The sequence below is a fragment of the Oncorhynchus masou genome, chromosome 11 (genome assembly GCF_036934945.1).
Source record: "Oncorhynchus masou masou isolate Uvic2021 chromosome 11, UVic_Omas_1.1, whole genome shotgun sequence".
In the NCBI taxonomy this organism is placed as follows: Eukaryota; Metazoa; Chordata; class Actinopteri; order Salmoniformes; family Salmonidae; genus Oncorhynchus; species Oncorhynchus masou.
The window spans coordinates 28102759-28129796 of NC_088222.1; the positions used below are offsets into that span (position 1 = coordinate 28102759).

At 41.4% G+C, this 27038-nt stretch overlaps 1 protein-coding gene across 2 annotated transcripts in view; it reads right to left on the reverse strand.

The window, feature by feature from the left end:
* The window catches only part of LOC135548418 (androgen receptor-like), a 59718-nt gene continuing 32680 nt past the window's right edge, over positions 1-27038 (reverse strand). For both annotated transcript variants that reach the window (XM_064978004.1, XM_064978003.1), the window contains exons 4-8: positions 9356-9634; positions 9035-9179; positions 6350-6480; positions 4725-4876; positions 1-4551 (exon numbers count right to left, since the gene is read on the reverse strand). In XM_064978004.1, the coding sequence (XP_064834076.1) occupies positions 4393-4551; positions 4725-4876; positions 6350-6480; positions 9035-9179; positions 9356-9634 (866 nt within the window). In that variant the 3' untranslated portion in view covers positions 1-4392. The remainder of the gene's footprint in view (positions 4552-4724; positions 4877-6349; positions 6481-9034; positions 9180-9355; positions 9635-27038) is intronic.

Below are 27038 nucleotides of genomic sequence, written 5' to 3' on the forward strand. Positions count from 1 at the left end.
CTTGATTGTTTTTAATAATATGCAAAGGAAAAGAAACAAGGTACACTAAGAACTAACTGACAAATCATATCAATAGCTGAAAATGGACAATCAATTTACAGGTTACGGATGGGGGTCATTCTTAAATAAACTCATTCAATAGTAGTAACTTCACATAAGAGACATTGTAAAAATACAACAAACTTTCAAAGATTTGGTAACACCATTTTGATGGTCAGAATTGCCTCATCTCTAAGAAGTCATGCAACTTGGGCATTTTACTCACAGAATATTTAAATCAATACTACTACAGTAGGTAGTCGAAAAGCATTAACAAATTATTTTGTAAGAAAAATGTTCAGCCATTACATTTTGTAACAGACATAAAATGTCAGTAACATGTACACAAATAATTGTACCATTTACACAAAAACAGATTAATATATAAATGTATAAATACATACAGCTATGTCCATTTTGACTTTTTAATATACTTGTGATGTCATTTACTTGTAGGCTTATATGGAAATGTCAATGTTGGTCTACCATGGTACATTTTAAAGTAAAGTTAATGATGGAAAATCGTGTATTGCTTGACAGAGCAATCCTGTTCTCCAAGTCAATCTAAAAAGAATGTTGAAAACATGTATAATGATAAACAAAATAGTAATTGCATAATTACTGGGTGTATGAAGAGAGCTTTATCTTTGATCATTTCCTTAAATTTATTTACCTCACAATTCAAATTCAGTAATGTGGAGTCAGTATGGTAGACACAACTGCTGCTAATTTTACTTGACAGATTATTTAAAAGTTACATTATTTCTCACATCTCAATTGACAGTAATATACGTTATAGAGAAAGGGTTTAAGTCACAATGTGAATCCAGCTTTATGCACAAGCTATTGAAGAGATATGGACTCAGTGGACAGTTTTTATTCACCCCTTTCATGAAAATGGTTCTTCCTACCGACAGTGAGTCACGTGGCTGTGGCTTGCTGTATAAAGAAGGCAGACAGGCATTGAGGCATTCATTTAATGTTTGATTTAATGTTAGGATGGGCAAAACTAGTGGCCTAAGCGAATTTGAGCGTGGTATGATTGTCGGTGCCAGGTGCACCAGTTCTTATCCAGAGCGTCTTACAGGAGAAATTAGGATTAAGTGCCTTGCACATGAACAGATTATTCACCTTGTCAGCTCGGTTACTGGCCCAACGCTCTAACCACTAGGATACCACCATTTGTTCAATCCGATGTCGAAGACCATGAAAATGGGATCTTTCTGGAGTTTTTTCTTTTCAAGATATCTACATGAAGATTTCACCATTTTAAAGGCATATAAATACATTCTTAATATGATAATGCATTTCACCTTATCTAAAATATGCAACTGTTTGATTTTATGAAGTAATTTAAGCCACAGTTGGCATATAAAAACAAAGACAGGGAATTTGTTGAATTTAACTATTGTTTTGTGCTGTCCTTGAATACAAAGTTTTATTTTGTTGAGGAATCTGAAAAAAAAGGTCACTCACTTAGTTTGAACTAATGACAAAATGAATGGACACCATTCATTCCTATGTGAAGACTCAATAGAACATTTGAAGCTAAGGAAGTCTGTTAAGATGGCGTATCATGCGTACATAACATGCACAGTGTCGTGTCTTTACTATCATTAAATTGAAGACTTTTAGTTTTTATCAAAGATTCTCTGTAATTGGTATTACGCGATCAACTGATTAATCATGTAACTGTAATTAACCAGGAAGTCGGCACCAAGGAAAAATATTCAGATTATAAGGTTATAATTTCATAATATAACCTTTCAGATATTTTCATATATGATCCATAGTCTTCTGATTAATTAATTATTTACTTTACCTCACGTTCGTCTCATTCCAAACGTCATAAATTGCTGGTTATCTGCAAGAACCCAGTCTTCACTATGAGTCATCCATACATCAATTGTCTTAAATCATTTATTTATTACTAAGTAATTCACAGAAATGCATAAACAAACAAAGAAGGTAAATGTGGTTACTAGAAATGATAGGGGAATGTGCCCTAGTAGGCTAAACCGGCATCAACTGAGATGAGACACTACAAAGTTGCTAATTATAACAATTGAAATGCTAATCCGTTGCACATAAACGCTCACTCATTTGGGGACAATTGCAATCAATATATATATTTACGCTCAGTGTGTTGTCGGGATCTTTGTTGAAAAGTTTGTTTCTGTTGGAGTTTTGTACCTCTCTCTCGCTCTCTCTGTTGTGGTTAGAAGGAGCGACATTCATTCAGTTGTTATAGATTGGATGTTTCGGCGGTTGTCGTTCTTCGCGTTCAATGACACCGAATTCCTAGCTGCAGACTAGTAATTAATATCAAAGACTTGTTCTTATTCTGTCTGTATCGATAGTCTAAGAGTTTAACCACGTGGTATGGTTAAAAGATTCCGCAATGGTCTACAACCTTCATCCTCTCCTAATGGAGAAAAACATGGTCTGGTGATAATTTCCCAATGTTGGGTTTTATTCGGAATTGCAGAAAAGGGGCTGTCCCAGGATGCCTGACCCTAACTGGGCTCAGGGGCGGCCCTCTGATTTAGTTCAAATCAAAAGGGAATTGTATTTTCCTTCATTAAACAGTCCAAAATCATATTAAACCGTATCATACTCACTCATTCATCTTATACAACAATTAGATGTAAACCTCATATCTGAGGCTATTATATAAACAGTGTTATGGTAATGTGGCCACACCATCTCCCATGAGCTTCCCCAAGTTGTAACAAACGGACCAGTTCGTAGCTGGATTCTTCACCGATCTTTTATACTTTCTCCGGAACATGAAATTTGTTCGTACCTCAAGTTCAAGTTCCTTTGTGCTCTATAAAAATGTACTCTGCCTCTTATACTATGTGGCAGGGTCTTCTCAGGAATTTACGACCTCTCTCTGACCACAGCAGCCTAGTTGAAGGAGGCAAGGGGGAGGCAGGGAGAGGGGGATGGGGCTTGCTATACCCAAATACCCATTAGCTACTAAATTTTCCTTGTGCGATTTTTTTAAATAATTGGTTCAGGGACATACATTTGGTGTAATAGAGCCAATTATTGGCACCGTGATTGTTAATTTTTTTTACACGATTGACCACGAAGATTGCTATTTTCCCATTCACTATAATGGGGGATCCTGTTTTCTTCAAACAATGCCTGCAGTACCACGGTCGGACATGAACTTCAAGGCTTCAACGAGAAGAGGCATTCGTTCTCCCCTGGTTTGAACATTGTTTGCATTTAATGGACCTCATAATAGAGCAATTGTTGGTTCCAAATGGCCACATGAATTTGGCACGCTATGTCCTCCCACTTCTAAAACCAAAGTTCCGCCCCTGTTTTTTTTTCAATAAAGATTAAATCATTCTAACATCTACAAACACATGGCGCATGCACCTCTGTATGTTCTGATGAACAAAAGAATGCAAATATTCAGGCTGCGTTAAACCTTTAGAGGATTTTCAGCATTAATAGATTATAAGTATTTCAGTTTGACCAACTAACTTGGGCACAGTACTGTCATGTGTGACGCAAAAGAGTCATCTGAAACCACATGCAGACTAAATGTGCAGCAAGTTGAAGAAGGTTTCATACTATGATTTACTATTAAATAACTCAATAGAGATCCACTGCCACTGAAAATATTCTGGAATGTTATTAATTCCAATTGTCTCGCTTTGTGTCTGGAATTAGTTAGTCACTGTTGGTTCACTACCTAAATAACTAGCAAGAGACATTTAAATACTGTACAATACATGTAGTGACTTATGCATTGTAAATGTATATTGAAAATAGCATTCGAGTACAACATAGTCAGTCAGATAACACCGTTGAGTAGTTAGCTAGTAAATACAGAGACTGTATGTAAGAGTATACTGCAAACGACTGTTTCACATTCCTTTTGGTAATAGTTTTTTTTTGCATAGCACAATCTCATAAAAGTTTCTAAAGTAGAGATATGCATAGCTATGTTTAACTGTTTCTGCATTTTTAGTTTTGTCTTCATCCAATCAATGGATGACATTCTTCAGTTTCTTACATTTGACATAACACTACTACCGGTAGACTTGTGTATTTTTTTCTTGAAATACAGGACAGATTGGGCTGTCAACAAGGTGACACCTTGCAACTTGAAATAAATGCTAAAACCTTGCTGCCCTTCTGAGAATATTATCTCAATTATGTCTGATAAGCGGCTAAACTACTGTAATGATACAATGATTTCAGAAATGGAACATTGAGCTATTAGATATAAAAAAGGAGAGAGAGAACATTACAAGGGAAACACTACAGAGCCTTGGCTGAAGTATATAGGCAGCTTGGATTGGATTTTTCTCAGTATGATGGCAAATCCTGCTACTTGTGGAACAGGATTGGTTTGGCCAAGCCTGCCAGGATCTTTGGCAAATGTACTGAGATTATCTCTGCAATCATCTCTGGAAAGTTGACCTTGGTGGGCAGAGACTGGGCCTGGACAAACAGATCAAATGTAAACTGCTGGAGTTTCCTCACAACCTGGGGATTGGGAAGATGGACAGAGACGAGACAAAGTTACAATTCTGTCACATTCTATGATTTTGCTTTGGAAAACAAAGTAAGAAATTCATAATTTAGCAGATTGTTATCATACATTCTATGACAACAGAATAAATCAAATACAGTTATTGAGGATGCACATTGTCTCTCACCGGTTGGAGGGAATCCATGAGACGGGTGAGTTGATACAACCTCTGAGAGCAGTTGGACTTCCTTCCATAGTTAATGACGCGACCAAGTTCATTGATGTAGGTCAGCCGCAATTCATCAAAGTACTTCTGACTCTTAAGACCATCGACTGGAACTGCAAATGAGACCGCATGTAGTTGGTTTGTCCGCAATATTGAGTCTCTGTTAAACTATAAAAAATGCACTGATTGGTTTCAATGGAAGATCCACTATACTGTATATACTAAAGTATGTGGAAATCCCTTCAAATTAGTGGATGTGGCTATTTCAGCCAAACCTGTTGCTGACAGGTGTATAAAATCATGCACACAGCCATGCAATTTCCATAGACAAACATTGGCAGTAGAATGGCCTTACTGAACAGCTCAGTGATTTTCAATGCGGCACCGTCATAGGATGCCACCTTTTCAACAAGTCAGTAAGTCAAATGTCTGCCCTGCTAGAGCTGCCCTGGTCAACTGTAAGTGCTGTTATTGTGAAGTGGAAACTTCTAGGAGCAACAACGGCTCAGCCGTGAAGTGGTAGGCCATGCAAGCTCACAGAACGGGACCGCCGAGTGCTGAAGTGCGTAGCGTGTAAAAATTCCCTGTCCTCGGTTGCAACACTCACTACAACACTCACTGCTTCTGGAAGCAGCATCAGCACAGAAACTGTTCATCGGGAGCTTCATGAAATGGTATTCCACGGCCAAGCAGCTGCACACAAGCCTAAAACCACCATAGCGCAATGACGAGCATCTGCTGGAGTTGTGTAAAGCTTGCCGACATTGGAGCAGTGAAAATGAGTTCTCTGGAGTGATGAACCAATCCCGCTTGACCATCTGGCAATCCGACAGACTAATCTGGGTTTGGCGGATGCTAGGAGAACACTACCTGCCCCAATGCATAGTGCCAACTATAAAGTTTGGTGGAGGGGGAATAATGGTCTGGGGCTGTTTTTCATGTTTCGGGCTAGGCCCCTTAGTTCCAGTGAAGGGAAACCTTAATGCTACAGCATACAAGAACATGCTAGACTATTCTGTGCTTCCAACTTGTGGCAGCAGTTTGGGGAATGCCCTTCCCTGTTTCAGCATTACAATGCCCCCATGCACAAAGTGAGGTCCATGCAGAAATGGTTTGTCAATCGGTGTGGAAGAACTTGACTGGCCTGTACAGAGCCCTGACCTTATCCACATTGAGCACCGTTGGGATGAATTGGAATGCCGACTGCGAGTCAGGCCTAATCACCCAACATCAGTACCAGACCTCACTAATACTCTTGTGGCTGAATGGAAGCAAGGCCCTGCAGCAATGTTCCAACATCTAATGGAAAGGCTTTCCAGAAGAGTGGAGACTGTTATAGCAGCAAAGGGGGTACCAACTCCATATTAATGCCCATGATTTTGGAATGAGATGTTCAACAAGCAGGTGTGCACATACTTTTGGTCATGTAGTGTATCTCAAATTGTATTCCATTTCCACAGCATTATGAAAATGGCCTAAAGGAAATTGCTTGCAAGTCAATTTCATGAAAGAAGAAATATACAATATGATGCTTTCTATAGTCTGCTAATGGACCTCTCAACCTTTGTCTGGGCAACAACACTCACTGATGCTGAAGAGGAGCAGGGCCTTCATGCAGAGGAACTCTTCCTGAGTGACTTGCAGCAGGACAAACTCCTGGGAGAGTTGTCTCATCCGTATGCAGTGATCGAACATGCTGGAGATGTGCATCCGATGGCTGGGGACATGAGAAAAGAGAGGAGGAACAGGGTGAGATACAGTATATTGAGAATGAGCCAATAAAAAGACGGGGGGGGGGGTAGCCTATGGGGAATATATTAAGAAAGGGATCATCTGTTGCTATGAGAGATTATGTATAGAGGGGGCAAATAGATGAGAGGATAAGTTGGCGAGACCAGTATGTGAAACTTTTGCAATGTTTACAAAATTGGGATCCTCCCTATTTTTGACGATAGTTATATGTGACCTTTGACCTACTGCTAAGCGGGCAAATCTGGTTGTAATGATGTCATCTCAACCAGTTGTGCCCGCAGGGTATACCATCTGAATACAGGATTGCAGTGATTGTTACTGAATCTTTTTTTCATTTTTTTCATAGTTAATTAAAAAAAAATGTAATGTGGAGATGTCGCTACTGGAAGCTCACACACATTTTTTGCATAAAGAAGTAGGAAAGAATTTCCTGTCTCGGCATCAGACCTACCTAATTCTCGCTTGAATCATAGTTTTTGTGTTTCATAGGCTAAATGACACATTCTGTTAACATCTGACTCAAAAGTGATCTGTTCTTGCAATTTGTAGTCTGACATTTCAGATCTAGATATAATAAATATTACAAAGTAGTTTGGATGTATTGAACAATTTTCTTCAAAGTAACTTTAAGTAAACTATATTTTACTGAAGGGTAGCTTTAGTGTAGCTTAACTTCTTCCAGTGTGGTAGCTTGGTAAACTATATAAGCTTCCCCATCACTGCTTATAGTACATGTTAGAAGGTTATATTCTCTATATTACTTAGCTACATGGATCAATGCTAATAAGGGTACTCTAGTTCCAACATTTATATTACCAATTAATAATGCATTCATTATAGGTAATATACACTACATGACTAAAAGTATGAGGACACTTCCACATCGAACATCTCATTCCAAACTCATGGGCATTCATATGGGGTTGGTCCCCCCTTTTCTACTATAACAGCCTCCACTCTTCTGGGAAGGCTTTCAAGTAAATGTTGGAACATATACCCCATAGTGTCAAAGTGGAATTCTATTTTTAGAAATGTTTACTAATTAATTACCAATGAAAAGCTGAAGTGTCTTGAGTCAATAAGTATTCAAACCCTTTTGTTATGGTAAGTCTAAATAAGTTCAGGAGTAAAAATGTGCTTGACAAGATACATAATAAGTTGCATGGACTCACTCTGTGTGAAATAATAGTGTTTAGCATGTTTTTGAATGACTACCTCATCTCTGTTCCCCACACATACAATTATCTGTAAGGTTTCCTCAGTCGAGCAGTGAATTTCAAACACAAAGACCAAGAAGGTTTTCCAATGCCTCGCAAAGAAGGGCACCTATTGGTAGATGGGTAAAATAAGAAAATAAAGCAGAAATTGAATATCACTTTGAGCATGGTGGAGTTATTAATGCACTACGAAGACACAGGATCCTCCCTAACTCATTTCCCAGAGAGGAAGGAAACCGCTCAGGGATTTCACCATGAGGTCAATGGTGACTTTAAAAAAGTTACAATTTAATGGCTTTGATAGGAGAAACCTGAGGATGGATTTACAACATTGTAGTTGTTGATTTCAAGCATAGTGGTGGCTGCATCATGTTATGGCTATGCTTGTAATCATTAACGACTGGGGAGCTTTTCAGGATAAAAACAAAATGGTGCTAAGCACAGGCAAAATCCTAGAGGAAAACCTGTTTCTACCAGACACTGGGAAATGAATTCATCCTTCAGCAGAACAATAACCTATAACACCAAGCCAAATCTACACAGGAGTTGCTTACCAAGAAGACAGTGAATGTTCCGGAGTGGCCGAGTTATAGTTTTGACTTAAATATGCTTGAAAATCTATGGCAAGACTTGAAAATGGTTTTCTAGCAATAATCAACAACCAGCAAGACTCACAGCTGTAATCGCTGCCAAAGATGATTCTAACATGTATTGACTCGGGTGTGAATACTTATGTAAATTTGATATTTCTGTATTTCGTTTAAAATAAATTTGCAAAAAAATCTAAAAACATGTTTTCACTTTGTCATTATTGGGTATTGTGTGTAGGTGGGTGAGAGAGAAAATATATATTAATCCAGGCTGTAAGACAAATACATTTGGAATAATTCCAGAGGTATGGATACTTTCTGAAGACACTGTATGATTGAAGGCAAAACAAAAATCTAATATTCCTCAGGACTTTCCATGTGACAAAAGAACACCGAACAAGGAAATTAAATATAAATGTTACTGAAAGGTTTGTAAGCCCTTGTGCACATGTAATTCTAGACGTATCGGTGAGAAAGATAGACCGAGAGTGAGCAGGAGGTAAAGAGGGGGAAAGCGTGAGAGAAAAAAGAGAGACAGGGACAGAAAGAGATGGACAAAAAAATACATTGGTATCTGCCATACTTATTACAGCCAACTCACTGGAGGAAATCTCCACCAACATAATGGGGACAACACTGAGTTGGTGGACCTGGTGGTAATAAGGTAATTTAGCGGAGATAATTGAATTCACTTTCACATAGTATCACATACTCATTGAAAACAAGGTCCGGGGCGAAATAGAGCATTCTGCCGTCGGCATTCTTGTAGGACCTCCATCCCAAGCCGAACACCATCACCCCCATCCATGAATGCTGGATGACTGTCATCTGGTCATCCACATGCAGATTCCGAAAACCTGAGAAGAAAATGAGTAACCACATGGAAATGGATAACAATTATTGATTACAATATAATTATCAAAATATGATACATGCCTTCATGACCTCCAATGTGCTGCAATGCCAATGTAATCTTCTAAACAATTAATCAAGAACAACATGGAAATACATTTCTTCTATTCCAGTACTGTACCTGGCAAGCCTTTGGCCCACTTGACCACTTTGACAAGTTGGCGCTCCCCGAGTTCGTTGAGGCTGGTGAGCAGCGCTGCAGCTGAGTCAGGCTGGCATTGGTCATGTCCCGCATGTACCACCTCTGGCTCAATGGATTCCAAGATGTTAAGGAACACCAGCTGGGAATGGAAGCTCAGGCCGGATTGGGGAGAGACTCCCTGGATGGTATCAGTGGGGCCTTGGGTGGGAAGATCCTCCTCCGGACTCTTCAGCTGTACAATCTTCTTTAGTTTACGTGCTACATAAGGTCAAGAAATGGGACACGGATGAGTAATGGTAGAAGAATAGTGTAATATTTGGTGCAGCTGTTGTGAGAGAATAATTACAAGATCGTTATAATAGTGTTTATGCATCTCTAATAGCTTTGATGAGTATTCTCTCATCTGTGTCTATGGGACTGAGTTGGGCATCAGGAGCTTGAGCTGACATGTTGATAATAACCTACAGCTGGCAGTCCATAGATAACATGTGTTTTTTATTTTTTTATTAAAATAAATTCCCCAAATACAAGTGTGCCAAGCTTGTAGCGTCATTCCCAATAGGCCTTGGTGCTGTAATTGCTGCCAAAGGTGCTTCAACAAAGTACTGAGTTAAAGGGTCTGCATACTTATGTAAATGTGATCAATAAATGTATTTATTTTTAAAAGAAATTGTAGACCTCCACAAGTCTGGTTCAAACTTGGGAGTAATTTCCAAATGCCTGAAGGTACCACGTTCATCTGTACAAACAATAGTACGCAAATATAAACACCATGGGACCATGCAGCCATCATACCGCTCAGGAAGGAGATGTGTTCGGTATCCTTGAGATTAATGTACTTTGGTGCGAAAAGTGCAAATCAATCCCAGAACAACAGCAAAGGACCTTGTGAAGATGCTGGAGGAAACAGGTACAACATTATCTATATCCATAGTAAAACGAGTCCTATATCAACATAACCTGAAAGGCCGCACGTGGGGACAAAGATCGTACTTTTTGGAGAAATGTTCTCTGGTCTGATCAAACAGAAATAGAACTGTTTGGCCATAAAGGGGGAGGCTTGCAAGCCAAAGAACACCATCCCAACCGTAAAGCATGGGGGTGGCAGCATGTTTGTGGGGGTGCTTTGCACTTTGCTGCAGGAGGGACTGGTGCACTTCACAAAATAGATGGCATGAGGAGAAAGGAAAATTATGTGGATATATTGAAGCAACATCTCAAGACATCAGTCAAGAAGTTAAAGTTTGGTCGCAAATGGGTCTTCCAAATGGACAATGACCCCAAGCATACTTCCAAAGTTGTGGCAAAATGGCTTAAGGACAACAAAGTCAAGGTATTGGAGTGGCCATCACAAAGCCCTGACCTCAATCCTATAGAACATGTATGGGCAGAACTGAAATAGCGTGTGCGAGCAAGGAGGCCTACAAATCTCACTCAGTTACACCAGCTCTGTTAGGAGGAATGGGCCAAAATTCACCCAACTTATTTTGGGAAGCTTGTGGAAGGCTACCCAAAATGTTTGACCCAAGCTAAACAATTTAAAGGCAATGCTATCAAATACGAATTGAGTGTATGTAAACTTCTGACCCACTGGGAATGTGATGAAATAAAAGCTGAAATAAGTAATTATCTCTACTATTATTCTGACATTTCACATTCTTAAAATAAAGTGGTGATCCTAACTGACCTAAGACAGGGAATTTTTACTAGGATTAAATGTCAGGAATAGTGAAAAACTAAGTTTAAATGTACTTGGCTAAGATGTATGTAAACTTCCGACTTCACCTGTATATTTGAGATTCTTCAAAGCAGCCACGCCTTAATGATAGCTTTGCACACTCTTGGAAGTGTCTCAACCAGCTTCATGAGGTAGTCACCTGGAATGCATTTCAATTGACAGGTGTGCCTTGTTAATTTATGGGATTTCTTTCCTTCTTAATGTGTTTGAGCCAATCAGTTGTGTTGTGACGCAGAAGATAGCTCTATTTGGTAAAAGACCAAGTCCATATTATGTTAAGAACAGCTCAAATAAGCAAAGAGAAATTACAGTCCATCATTACTTTAGGACATGAAGGTCAGTCAATCTGGAAAAGTACAGTCGCAAAACTATCAAGAGCTTTGATCAAACTGGCTCTCATGAGGACCGCCACAGTAAAGGAAGACCCAGAGTTACCTCTGCTGCAGAGGACACATTTATTTGAATTACCAGCCTCAGAAATTGGAGCCCAAATAAATGCTTCACAGAGTCCTCAACTGGCAGCCTCATTAAACAGCACCCGCAAAAAAACAGTCTCAACATCAACAGTGAATAGGTGACTCCAGGATGCTGGCCTTCTAGGCAGAGTTCCTCTGTCCAGTGTCTGTGTTCTTAATCTTTTATTTTTATTGGCCAGTCTCAGATATGTCTTTTTCTTTGCAACTCTGCCTAGAAGGCCAACATCCCGGAGTCGCCTCTTCACTGTTGACGTTGAGACTGCTGTTTTGCGGGTACTATTTAATGAAGCTGCCAGTTGAGGACTTGTGAGGAGTCAGTTTCTTGGCAATTTCTCGCATGGAATAGTCTTAATTTCTCAGAACAATAATATACTGACAACTTTCAGAAGAAAGTTATTTGTTTCTGGACATTTAGAGCCTGTAATCGAACCCACAAATGCTGATGCTCCAGATATTCAACTATTCTAAAGAAGGCTAGTTTTATTGCTTCTGTAATCAGAACAACTGTTTTCATGTGTGCTAACATAATAGCAAAAGGGTTTTCTAATGATCAATTATATATAATGTTGCAAATGTCGGAGAGACAGACAGCAAAGTTTATACAAATCTCTCTACAAATGTTAGTCTAAAAGAAATGTGAGATAAGGTCGAGAGATGCTTTTTATAGTGGAGATCAAGTTTATACTGTTCCCAGGCCGTCATTGAAAATAAGAATGTGTTCTTAACTGACTTGCCTGGTTAAATAAAGGTAAAATAAAAAAAATAAAAAAATAAGTTGCCTGGCTGGGCTGATGAGATAGTGGATTGCGCAGTCAGAAGGAACAGAGTAAATAGGCATTTTAATGTCATAGATTTACCCGGTGGCAACTTGTGCAATAGACACCGGCTGGAATGCAATTTTAACAAATCAGTATTCAGGGTTAGACCCACCCATTGTATATATGGAATAATCAACAGAAAAAAGTGTTCTTAACAACACACACACACACAGACACACGTCATACACAAGCAGACTCTTGTACTCACATATACACTCACACACATGCATACGCCCATACTCACAAACACACTTACATACAGTGCCTTTGGAAAGTATTCAGGCCCCTTGACTTTTTCCACATTTAGTTACGTTACAGCCTTATTCTAAAATGGATTAAAGATATATTTTTTTTCAGCCATCTACACACAATACCCCATAATGACAAAGCAAAAACAGTTTTTGTAAATGTTTGCAATGAGACTCAAAATTGAGTTCAGGTGAATCCTGTTTCTTTTTTTTTCATCCTTGATGTTTCTACAACTTGATTGGAGTCCACCGGTGGTAAATGTAATTGATTGAACATGATTTGGAAGTGTCCCACAGTTGAAAGTGCATGTCAGAGCAAAAACCAAGCCATGAGGTCGAAGGAATTGTCCGTAGAGCTCCGAGACAGGATTGTGTCAAGGCACAGATCTGGGGGAGGGTATCAAAAAATGTTGGCAGCATTGAAGGTCCCCAAGAACACAGTGGCCTCCATTATTCATAAATGGAATAAGTTAGGAACCAACAAGGCTCTTCCTAGAGCTTGCCACCCAGCCAAACTGAGCAATCGGGGGAGAAGAGCCTTGGTCAGGGAGGTGACCAAGAACCCGATGTTCACTCTGACAGAGCTTGAGAGTTCCTCTGTGGAGATGGGAGAACCTTCCAGAAGGAAAACCATCTCTGCAGCAGCCCACCAATCAAGCCTTTATGGTAGAGTGGCCAGATGGAAGCCTCTCCCCAGTAAAAGGCACATGACATTCCACTTGGAGTTTGCCAAAGGGCAGCTAAAGACTCTGGTCAAGATTCACCTTCCAACAGTACAACGACCCTAAACACCCAGCCAAGACAACGCAGGAGTGGCTTCGGAACAAGTCTCTGAATGTCCTTGAGTGGCCCCGCCAGAGCCCGGACTTGAACCCGACTTGAACCCGATCTCTGGAGAGACCTGAAAATAACTGTGCAGCGACACTCCCCATCCAACCTGACAGAGCTCGAGAGGATCTGCAGAGAATAATGAGATAAATTCCCAAAATACAGGTGTGCCAAGCTTGTAGCGTCATACCCAAGAAGACTTGATACTGCTGCCAAACGTGCTTCAACAAAGTACTGAGTTAAAGGGTCTAAATACTTAAGTAAATGTGATATTTTTTATTTATATAAATTAGCAAACAATTCTAAAAACCTGTTTTTACTTTGTCATTATTGTAACGGGTTTCTTGAGTTGAAGGAGAGGAGGACCAAAATGCAGCGTGGTTACTATTCATGGTTCTTTAATAAAGCAACTACACATGAACAAACTAACAAAACAAGAAATGTGAAAACCCCAAAACAGCCCTATCTGGTGCAAACACAGAGACAGGAACAATCACCCACAAACACACAGTGAAACCCAGGCTACCTAAGTATGATTCTCAATCAGAGACAACTAATGACACCTGCCTCTGATTGAGAACCATACTAGGCCGAAACATAGAAATACCCAAATCATAGAAAAACAAACATAGACTGCCCACCCCAACTCACGCCCTGACCATACTAAATAATGACAAATAAAGGTCAGAACGTGACAGTACCCCCCCCCCCCCAAATGTGCAGACTCCGGCCGCAAAACCTTAACCTATAGGGGAGGGTCTGGGTGGGCGTCTGTCCGCGGTGGTGGCTCTGGCGCGGGACTCGGACCCCACTTCACCATCGTCTTAGTCCGCCTTATTGTCCGCCTCCGTGGCCTCCTAACCACGGCGACCCTTCTAAATGACCCCACTGGACCGAGGGGCAGCTCGGGACAGAGGGGCAGCACGGGACAGAGGGGCAGCTCGGGGCAGCTCCGTACTGGCAGACGACTCTGGCAGATCCTGGCTGACTGGCTGCTCTGGCAGATCCTGGCTGAATGGCGGTTCTGGCAGAACCTGGCTGACTGGCTGCTCTGGCAGATCCTGCTCCATGCAGAATGGCATCTCTGGCTGCTCTGGCTGCTCCATGCAGACTGGCAGCTCTGGCTGCTCCATGCAGACTTGGCAGCTCTGGCAGCTCTGGCAGCTCCTTGCAGACTGGCAGCTCCTTGCAGACTGGCAGCTCCTTGCAGACTGGCAGCTCCTTGCAGACTGGCAGCTCTGGCAGCGCTGGACAGGCGGGAGACTCCGGCAGCGCTGGAGAGGAGGAAGGCTCTAGCAGCGCTGGACAGGCGGGAGACTCCGGCAGCGCTGGAGAGGAAGGCTCCGGCAGCGCTGGACAGGCGGGAGCACCTGTAAGGATGAGACGGAGACACAGCCTGGTGTGGGGGGCTGCCACTGGAGGGCTGGTGCCTGGAGGTGGTACCGGATAGACCGGACCGTGCAGGCGCACTGGAGTTCTTGAGCACCGAGCCTGCCCAACCTTACCTGGTTGAATGCTCCCGGTCGCCCTGCCAGTGCGGCGAGGTGGAATAGCCCACACTGGGCTATGCAGGCGAACCGGGGACACCGTGTGCAAAGCTGGTGCCATGTAAGCCGGCCCAAGGAGACGCACTGGGGACCAGATGCATTGAGCCGGCTTCATGGCACTTGGCTCGATGCTCACTCTAGCCCGGCCAATACGCAGAGCTGGTATGTACCGCACCGGGCTATGCACCCGCACTGGGGACACCGTGTGCTCCACCGCATAACACGGTGCCTGCCCAGTCTCTCCCCCCGGTAAGCACAGGAAGTTGGCGCAGGTCTCCTACCTGGCTTCGCCACACTTCCTGTGTGCCGCCCCCCAAGACATTTTTGGGGCTGACTCTCGGGCTTCCATCCACGCCGCCGTGCTGCCTCCTCATACCAGTGCCTCTCCACCCTCTCCGCCTCCAGCTCTTCTTTGGGGCGGAGATATTCTCCTGGCTGTGCCCAGGGTCCTTTTCGGTTCAATTCGTCCTCCCATGTCCATTCCTCCTCGCGCTGCTCCTGCTGCCGCTTCTCCTGCTGCACCTTGGGGCGGCGACACTCCCCTGGTTTTGCCCAGGGTCCTCTTCCGTCGAGGATTTCTTCCCAAGTCCAGAAGTCTTTATTTCGCTGCTCCTGCTGCTGCCCGTTACCACGCCGCTTGGTCCTGTTGTGGTGGGTGATTCTGTAACGGTTTTCTTGCGGTGAAGGAGAGGAGGACCAAAATGCAGCGTGGTTACTATTCATGGTTCTTTATTAAAGCAACTACACATGGAAAAACTACAAAACAAGAAACGTGAAAACCCCAAAACAGCCCTATCTGGTGCAAACACAGAGACAGGAACAATCACCCACAAACACACAGTGAAACCCAGGCTACCTAAGTATGATTCTCAATCAGAGACAACTAATGACACCTGCCTCTGATTGAGAACCATACTAGGCCGAAACATAGAAATACCCAAATCATAGAAATAAAAACATAGACTGCCCACCCCAACTCACGCCCTGACCATACTAAATAATGACAAAACAAAGGAAATAAAGGTCAGAACGTGAAAATTATGGGGTAATGTGTATCGATTGATAAGGGGAAAAAACAATTTCATCCATTTTAGAATAAGGCTGTAACATAACAAAAATGTGGAAAAAGTCAAGGGGTCTGAATACTTTCAGAAGTCACTCTACACATACACTCAAACACACACAGCCAACGATGCTGTCCCATGTACTGTATATTGAGACTGGACACTTCCTGTTTCCTTTATACTGTTTTTCAAACTGTGTTTTTATATACTGTATTGTTCACATAGCTCATTCTAATATATCTGCTACTGTACATTGCATTTTTGTTACGATGTTTATATAAACCACATGTATTTATAAACTGGATTCTTAACATAGAACACTGCAATATATCTACTGCTGTCAGGTTGGATGGGGAGCGTTGCACAGCTTTTCAGGTCTCTCCAGAAATGTTCGATCAGGGTCTGCCATCTCCACAGAGGAACTTTAGAGCTCTGTGAGAGTGACCATTGGGTTTTTGGTCACGTCCCTGACCAAGACCCTTCTCCCCGTATTGATCAGTTTGGCCGGGTGGCCAGCTCTAGGTAAAGTCTTAGTCATGACAGAACTTATTCCATTTATGAATGATGGCGCCACTGTGTTTTTTGGGACCTTCAATGCTGCGGAAACATTTGGTACCTTTCCCCAGATCTGTGCCGTGACACAATCCTGTCTCGGAGCGCAACGGACAATTCCTTCAACCTAATGGCTTGGTTTTTGCTCTGACATGCACTGTCAACTGTGGACCTTATATAGACAGGTGTGTGCCTTTTCAAAATCATGTCCAGTCAATTGAATTTACCACAGATGGACTGCAATCAAGTTTTAGAAACATCTCATATCAGAACTCAGGATAAGACCCAGATAGCTAGAGACAGCTAGAGGCACAGGATACAAAGGGCTGTGAGACATAGGTTTAATCCTAGTCACATGAAAAGTGGGATGTATACGGAGGGTACGGGGCAACACAAGACAAACAGCAGAGGGACTAATGATCTTGGAGATGGGGTAAGGGCTGATAAAGCTGTGGGGAATGTTTGCGGGACTCAATCCTGAGGGGCAAGTCATGAGTGGACAGCCATGCCCTCTGCCTGAGATGATACCGGGGAGCCGAGTTCCGGTGTTGTTCGGCTTGACGTCGATACCTGGAAGTGATCTTGAGAAGAGCCGACCGGGCTCTCTTCCAGGTACGGCGACAGAGGCAGGCAAACATTTGGGCTGAGGGTATGCCGACCTCTTCCTCTTGCTCCAGGAAGAGCGGGTACTGATACCTCAGGGAACACTCGAAAGGCGAGAGCCCAGTGGCAGAGCAGGGGAGGTTGTTGTGGACATATTAAACCCACACGAGTTGCTAGCTCCAGGTGGTGGGGTTGACGGAGACAAGGTTGCGAAGAGTCGTCTCCAGGTCTTGATTGGCTCGCTCCGACTGGCTGTTGGACTGGGGGTGAAACCCGGAGAATAGGCTGGCCGATGACCCAATGAACATGCAGAATGCCTTCCAGAACGGGGACGAGAACTGAGGACCCTGGTCGGAGACCATGTCCACCGAGACTCCATGGATCCGGAAGACTTGCTGGGCCGTCTTTATGGCAGAGGGTAGCTTGGGGAGAGGAATAAAGTGAGCGGCTTTGGAAAACCAGTCCACTACTGTCAGGATGGCGGTGATGCCATCAGACGGGGGAAGACTCGTGACGAAGGCGGAGACATCTGGGACCGTTGGTAGGCCACCAAAAGTGTTGCCACACAAAGGCCAGGGTCCGACGGGAGCATGGGTGGCAGGCAAGCCTGAAGGAGTGGGCCCACTCCAGAACCGAGGAGCGGAAAGCGTCAGGCACAAATGAGGCTGCACCTCACAAACCTGCTTCCCTATTCCCCAGCTGAGTGCCTTCGCCAGACACGAGGTGGGAAGAACGGTCTCAGGATCCGAGGGTGCAGCTGCGGGGCTATAGCTGTGTGACAGACTGATTTTGGACACCTGAGTGTCGCACTTGCTCCATTCGGGCTCAAACTTATCTGTCATGGTTTGCAGATAGAGGTCTTGAGTACAGAGCGAAAGATTCAGTGATGGGATTTCCTCCACTTGCTTAGAAATCAATATTTCCATCTTCATCATCTGAGTTCATTCATTAGGTCAGCAACTTCAAGGAGTTTGGCTGATTTGTCATCCAACTTAGTCATTGTGTTCATTAACTGATTGTCATTGGTCTGCAGAATTTGGAGTAGAACATTGTTACTTTGAGTAACGTTCAACAAAATGTCATGCATGTTATCAAGTTGCGCGCTCTTGTTTGTAGACAACTCATCAGATGTATCTAGTTTGGCGTGGACATCGTAGTAATTAGTTTTGGCTAAATCGAGTTGTTCCTGTTGAAGACAATGTTGTTCCTGTAGAAGACGATTTTATTGAAGAGTTTGTGCTCGTTCGTCTTCATAGGTTTTTGCGATAACTTTTAATTATTCTGTTTTCAAACGCGGTTCCATAGCTAGCAGTATTTTTCCCTTTTCTGCGTTTGTCATTAGTTTCCTGGTTCTCTCCGCCTGTCCCTTTATGTCTACCGTTTCCTGCCCATGATTCAGCTGAGCACTGCGGTATTGGATCAATGCCAATCTAGGATGGCAAGTCATCAGGGCTAAACTGGAGAGAACCTTTACAAGGCCTGCGCCCGATGGTGGATTTTGGAGAGTGTTTGTCGCGATTTCCACTGTTTATCCGCTAATGGCATAGTTAGGGTTGGTATCGCTGCTGAGGTCAGAGATCAATCATTTTATGTGTGAGGTGTTCACTAATTAGCGGGGGAGTGGAGACCATCCCATCTGATAGCTTGCACATTATTAAAACATTTGAGAGGGTTGAATTTTTTCCCCCTATTTTTCCAAAGTTTAGATTTGGAATTTATTGGAGGCGACAAAGACGATTTTAATCTATTTATAGACGTTAATGAACCATCAGTATTGTATCAGTAATGTTGTAGGTGGATGTGAATGAATTTGCAAAAACAAATTGAATTGATTAATCAATGTTAATGATAAATCAAACTGTATTGGCTACTTGGGAATTAAAATGTAATTAACCTGAGAGCATTTCTTCATCTAGGTTAATATGGAAAAGTTTAAAATGTCTCATTTGATTGGAAGAACATGAAAAGGTATGTTCAACATTTTCATTTATTAAATGAGACGATGAAATCCAATCAATTGAGATTGGCTGGATTATCATAAGTGTAACCAGTAGTTTAAATGTTAGGGTGCATTCTACACCAGGTTCACATAACCTAAGGTCGAAGCCACATGGGATTCCCACAAAGGCGGGACTTCTGTCAGTACTGGGTAGTTATAATCAATGACCTTTGCAAAAGCAAATTTGACTGATTAATCAATGTTAATGATAATTCAAACCTGTACAGGCTATTTAGGAATTAAACTTTAATTAACCTGAAAGCGTAGCTGTACCAAGATTAATGTGGAAAAGTTTAAATTGTCTCATTTGTAGAAACCAATCAATTTGGATATTATTTAAAATGTCCATTTGAAAAAGGTAGTCTGGCAATTTTACCTCTTAGTTAAATTGAATGAGACAACGATATCCAAATCAGTTAAGATTGGCTGGATATCATAAGTAACCACTTGACATAAATGTGATACACGTTTGGTGACACAAAAATAATTCATCTTTTTTTTTTACTGGCGATTCAACTCCCCCAGGGGTCACGATTGCAGAAAGCTGAAATCAAATGGAAGTACAGATGGGTGGGACTTCCGTCGCCCAAGACGGAGGAATTTCAACGTAACACAGGAAAAACAAAAATGGCTGCTCTCCCTTTGTTACCTTTAGCATCTCGTGCAAGCTAATCCTACTTTGTACACTTTCAAGCATAACATAGGATAATTTAAACTACGGTAAGAGGTTCTACTAATGACGTCTCACCATCAACCCATTCGACATTCTTCTTTGCTCGCACAAAATTACCGGAACTCGTGGAAATTTTAGAAATAAGACACACCTGTGGCCTACCCACACCATCTAAGCGTGGTAGACAGATACAGTTGAAGTCGTAAGTTTACATACACCTTAGTCAAATACATTTAAACTCAGTTATTCACAATTCCTGACATTTAATCCTAGTAAAAATTCCCAAGCCTCAGGTCAGTTAGGATCACCACTTTATTTTAAGAAATGTCAGAATAATAGTAGAGAGTGATTTATTTAGACTTTTATTTCTTTCATCACATTCCCATCACATTGCAAGCCTCCGCCTTTTTCCTCCTAAGATAATGATGGTCAATATGGCCAAACAGTTCTATTTTTGTTTCATCAGACCAGAGGTCATTTCTCCAAAAAGTACGATCTTTGTCCCCATGTGCGGCCTTTCAGGTTATGTTGATATAGGACGCGTTTTACTGTGGATATAGATACTTTTGTACCTGTTTCCTCCAGCATCTTCACAAGGTCCTTTGCTGTTGTTCTGGGATTGATTTGCATTTTTCGCACCAAAGTACTTTCATCTCTAGGAGACAGAACGTGTCTCCTTCCTGAGCATTATGACGGCGGTGTGGTCCCATGGTGTCCCATTGCGTACTATTGTTTGTAAAGATGAACGTGGTACTTTCAGGCGTTTGGAAATTCTTCCCAAGGATGTACTAGACTTGTGGAGGTCTACAAAATTTTGGCTGATTTCTTTTGATTTTTAAATGACGTCTAGCTTAGAGGCACTGAATTTGAAGGTAGGCCTTGAAATACATCCATAGGTACACTACCAATTGACTAAAATGACTGTCAAGTAGCTTATCAGAAGCTTCTTAAGTCATGACATCATTTTCTGGAATTTTCCAAGCTGTTTAAAGGCACAGTCAACTTAGTGTATGTAAACTTCTGACCCACTGGAATTGTGATACAGTAAATAATCTGTCTGTAAACAGTTGTTGGAAATATGACTTGTGTACTGCACAAAGTACATGTCCTAACCGACTTGACAAAATCATATTTTGTTGACAAGAAATTTGTGGATTGGTTGAAAAAAGAGTTGTAATGACTCCAACCTAAGTGTATGTAAACTTCCGACTTCACCTGTATATAACCCACCATTCACTCAATATAATTATTTCTGCCAGATAACACTGACACTCTGGAGTTACTGAGCTCTAGGTTTACACAGATATTTCAGCTGCCTCTATATTTATTGAACTTGGCAGGTCAGTTAAGAACAAATTCTTATTTTCAATGACAGCCTAAGAACAGTGGGTTATAACTGCCTTGTTCAAGGGCAGAATGACAGATTTTTAACTTGTCAGCTTGGGGATTTGATCTTGCAACCTTTCAGTTACTAGTCCAATGCTCTAACCACTAGGCTAACTGCCACCCCATGCTTGGCACTTGCGTGGGAGTGTGAGTAACAGAGAAATACTAATTGTCGCTTCCCAACTATCGGATCAATAACCTAATAGGCATTTCAAATACTCTAACTAAATGGTATGGCTAAGGTTGATAAGAGACATCCTCACTGCTTTTACAAAGTTTTGTTGAAGTCTAAGGTTTTCCTGTGCATAGTTATTTCTCAAGTCAGTAGTTTAGTTCATCACAGTGGGACACTAAATGGAATCTAGAGGATAAGGGATTTGCTTATATGGGATCTTCAGTCTGCTTGCCTGTTTATCCCAGGCTTAAGAAGCCCCTGAATCATTGACTGTCGATGTCCCTCAACATGTGGTGCATGCATAGTAGCTCTAACCTGGATGCAATCATGGGAACTTGAGACTTCATCTTCTCAGTCTTTGTGTTTCAGCCATTAACGAAGGGAGTTATGCTTAAAACATGCATAGTAATATTGATAACAGTATTATTAAACAAATTATTAATATAATCAATTAGTAACAATTATAAATTTGCTCAGTGTGTGCCTCAACAGGCTTGGCCCCCACTACCACTACCATCCTCAAAGTCACTAGGTCATGGCTCTGAGAACTATTTCCATTCTAGCTTGGTATATCGCTTTATGAGCAAAGGCCCAGAATAGACCTGTCCAGTTCTTATACAGTATACTGTACATATGAACACCTGTTTTAACCCTCTCAGAGCCTATTCATGTGAAATACATGTTTGGAAGCAATTGTAAAGATAATGGTGGAGAAATCATTGCATATTAATCCCCAAAACGTATCATGTACTACCAATACTTTATCGAGCTAAGCCATCCATAGAAACCTAGCCACCGGAAAGGAAAAATCTTATCTTGAATATTACCATAATTGTTCCAAATGCATAAAAGATAAATACACCAGGGCAAGGGATGACACATGGTCATGCATTTAGTGTCACACATGTTTGAGAATTGAATTGTTAAAAGAGTCCAATGTTCCACAGAGGAGAAATATACCAGTTGTGAAGGATAACTCGATGAGCAATGTGAGAGGGAGGATTGTATGTTGGCTAGGGAATCAATGGCCATAGCAACAGTGGGCAGAGCATTTGGTGAGGTCACACTTGGCAGAGTCAATGGGCACACCATGTCACAGGGATACAACTTGATATTATTAGCAGCTGAACAAATGTAGCAAACATTTACTGTACTGTTACAGTATTATAATGGATGTTCTTCAACACAGCAAACAAATTGTTTCCATATTTTAACGTTGGGATTAGTGTACTTTGTAATGTGTTCTGCTGTTTTTCTATAAGTGTCTACCAGGGGTACAGTGCCGTGAAAAAGTATTTTACCACTTTGTTTTTTCTATATTTGCATATTTTTTACACTGAATGCTATCAGATCTTCAACCAAAACCGAATATTAGATAAAGGAAACCTGATTGAACAAATAACACATTTGTATACTTATTTAATTTATTTAATTAGCAAAGTTATACAACACCCAATGCCCCTGTGGGAAAAGATTATTGCCCACTTAAACTCAGTAACTGGTTGTGCCACCTTTAGCTGCAATGACTGCAACCAAACACTTTCTTGTGGTTGTTGATCAGTCTCTCACATGGCTGTGGGGGAATTTTGGCCCCATCTTCCATGCAGAACTGCTTTAACTAAGCAACATTTCTGGGGTTTTGAGCATGAACTGCTCGTTTCAGGTCCTGCTATAACATTGGGCTTAGGTCTGGACTTTGGCTAGGCCATTCCAAAATGTTATATTTCTTGCTTTTCAGCCATTCTGATGTAGATTTGCTTGTGTGTTTTGGATCATTGTCTTGCTGCATGTCCCAGCTGCAATTAAGCTTCAGCTCATGGAGGGATGGCCTGACATTCTCCTTTAGAACTCTCTGATACAGACCAGATTTCATGGTTCTTTCAATGTTAGCAAGTCATCCAGGTCCTGAGGCAGCAGAGCATCCCCAAACCATCACACTACCACCACCATGCTTGACCATTGGTATGAGGTTCTTACTATGGAATGCAGTGTTTGGTTTTTGCCAGACATAACGAGACTCATGTCGTTAAAAAGTCGACTCGAGTTTGCCAAAACGCACCTGCCAAGACTGGTCAAGTCTTTTGGAATAATGTTATATGGGTAGATGCCCCAAACTTGTTGGACAACATGATTCCCTTTATGTCTGGCAAAAACCAAACACTGTCCAAAAATGGATGAAGCAACTGCAGATTGCCCCTTTAAGGAAAGTGAGTGAACCATTGGTGCACCCTTGGATCCCAGTATTATTGTTCATTTATTTTTTCAATCTGCGTAATGAAAAGTGCCTCAGTAGCTGAATCAGTAATAAGCTGGTAAATCATGACATTTCTATTTCAGATGTAATAAATAACCCTTCATGTAATTTAGAGAAAGAAAATAATTAAACCATTCCTCCAAGGATTCCCAAATATATTAACAATTTTAGTATCTTATCTTGGCACTGATCTTTGCATAACACATAGTAAATAGGTCAGGTTAAGATCTACGCCTCCATCAAACTGATGCCAACCCAAACAAAGGCAGCCAAGACATGAGTTTTCTCTGTAACTCACCCAATTTAGAGGAAATCTAAACATATACAATATACTGATTTCCACATTCTTTACGGAATGGCTCAGATGAGTAGAGGAGATCTATTAATTAAGAGGTACACATGGCACATGGTATTATTTCAGATTTGTAGGTATAGCTAAACAATGTCAAGCTGAAAATGAATTAATACTTGAGCGCCACTGAGTGTACAAAGCATTACACTTCCTAATATTGAGTTGCACTCTACATGGACTATACAAGGTGTCGAAATCATTCCAGAAGGATGCTGGCCCATGTTGACTACAATGCTTCCCACAGTTGTGTCAAGTTGGCTGGATGTCCTTTGGGTGGTGGAACATGCTTGATACACATGGGAAACTGTTCACCATACATTGCAGTTCTTGACACACTCAAACCTGTGCGCATGGCACCAACTATCATACCCTGTTTAAATCTTTTGTCTTGCCCATTCACCCTCTGAATGGCACACATACACAATTCATGTCTCAATTGTCTCACGGCTTAAAAATCCTTCTTTAACCGGTCTTTCCCCTTCATCCACACTGATTTGAAGTGGATTTAATAAGTGACATCAATAAGGGATCATAGCTTTTACCTTGATTCACCTGGTTAGGGTACAGTTGATGTCAGAAGTGTATATACACCTTAGCCAAAAACATTTAAATACTCAGTTTTTCCACAATTCCTGACATTTAATCCTAGTAAAAGTCCCTGTCTTAGGTCAGTTAGTATCACCACTTTATTTTAAGAATGTGAAATGTCAGAACAATAGTAGAGAGAATGACTTATTTCAGCTTTTATTTATTTCATCACATTCCCAGTGAGTCAGAAGTTTACATACACTCGATTAGTATTTGGTAGCATTACCTTTAAATTGTTTAACTTGGGTCAAACGTTTTGGGTAGACTTCCACAAGCTTCCCACAATAAGTTGGGTGAATTTTGTCCTATTCCTCCTGACAGAGCTGGGGTAACTGAGTCAGGTTTGTGAGCCTCCATGCTCGCACACGCTTTTTCAGTTCTGCCCACACATTTTCTATGGGACTGAGGTCAGGGCTTTGTGATGGCCACTCCAATACCTTTTTTTGGAACAACTTTGGAAGTATGCTTGGGGTCATTGTCCATTTGGAAGACCCATTTGCAACCAAGCTTTAACTTCTTGACTGATGTCTTGAGATGTTGCTTTATTATATCCACATAATTTTCCTTACTCATGATGCCAGCTATTTTGTGAAGTGCACCAGTCCCTCCTGCAGCAAAGCACCCCCACAACATGATGCTGCCACCCCCGTGCTTCACGGTTGGAATGGTGTTCTTCAGCTTGCAAGCCTCCACATTTTTCCTCCAAACATTACGATGGTCATTATGGCCAAACAGTTCTATTTTTGTTTCATCATGACCACTATGTGAACACCCTACTACGGCCCTCTATCCATGGGGGCCGTCCTGAGTGCTTTATGGACGGTTTAAAATACGGTTTAAAAGACCAGAGGACATAAAACGGTTTAAAAGACCAGAGGACATTTCTCCAAAAGGTACGATCTTTGTCCCCATGTGCAGTTGCAAACCATAGTCTGGCTTTTTTTTTACACACTCTTAAAAAGCATTGAATTCATCATGGTATTTAAATTGCCCTTCACCAAGGCAAATGCAGAGAGGAACGTTTAATGATCCGTTGGATAATGGGAAAAGGTCCAAGTCTCAAATTCAAGTCATAATTATTTTTTTAAGCAAGAAGAGGTAGGGTGGGTATTGGCAGTTGGTGTAATTACCTTCAACTGTTACTATACCCTTCTAGACACAACATATTTAATCCCAGGGTTGATTACTAGGCTCAGCCAACAAAGAAGTATATCCTGTAACCATATGACATGTCTCTTTTTATATGCTAATGAGAAGGTTAGGAGCAAGAAAAGGTCGCCCAGGTTATTAGATTATATTTTCAAGGTTTTTTCTCTTTCAATGAACCTCTGCTAAATGAAATAGCTTAAGTGGATCTGTAAAATGAACTGCCATATCAAATGTTCTATTATGGAAAGTAATTACAGTTCTGAGAGTAATAACGTAATATGGAATTCAGCATTCCAAATGAAAACCTCCAAGCAATGATACTTGACTGGTCTCTTCCATTTTCAGTAGTAGCAAATTCAACAATGCATTATTCCCGTAATCAGAGAAGAATCTTTCACATTTGAAGCTCTCGTCTGAGCTTTCAAATTCCAGTCCCAAACGTACCTGTGAGAAAGTACACAGTGCACAATAAAAATACATGAGAGAAGCATCTGAGGGGAAGGAAGGCTCTTTGTAACTACATCCGGAATGGAGGTACCTTTTCCCTGACAATCACAGCATCACATCACATTTTCCCCCCATGGGCTTGTCAGCATCTGGTGGCTAAATTACCAGCATTTCTGCTCCTTTAATTCACGTGTCTCATGTCTACTTTGTGCTTCTCTGTGCAGTTGTCACCATTAACAGAATGAGAAAATGGAAGGGAGTGAAAATTTAACACAAGAACTAAAATTAGTCCAGAACATGTCCATCTTTGAGACCTCATACGACAAACAGCTAAGGAAAAGTGAATGAAATAGGTCTAAATTGCCTGGTGGCACAGCCAGGGGCTTGATTAGCAGTAGTATTCTCCTTTGTGATGCAGCGATTCAACAAAGCTGGCTAAGATGTGTAGTACGGGTTGCAACATTCACAAGAAATCAGGTACTTATTCTAAAGGAGACCATTTCTGAAAAATAATCCATGCTGAGTTTAACTCTAAAGTTCAGTTCTATTCCCAAAAATTGGAAATGTGCTGAGGGTCTTATGCTGTATATGGGGGATTCTACAGAACTGAGGCAAATTGCAGTCCCACCCCCCAAAAAACTTCTTTTTTTTAACTGTTAAGTCTCCAAACAGGGCATTTATTTACATCATGATATGTTCAAATTTAATCCAAGGAAATAACTAACATATTTTTAAATTATTATAGTCAAAAGTAATTGTTTATAC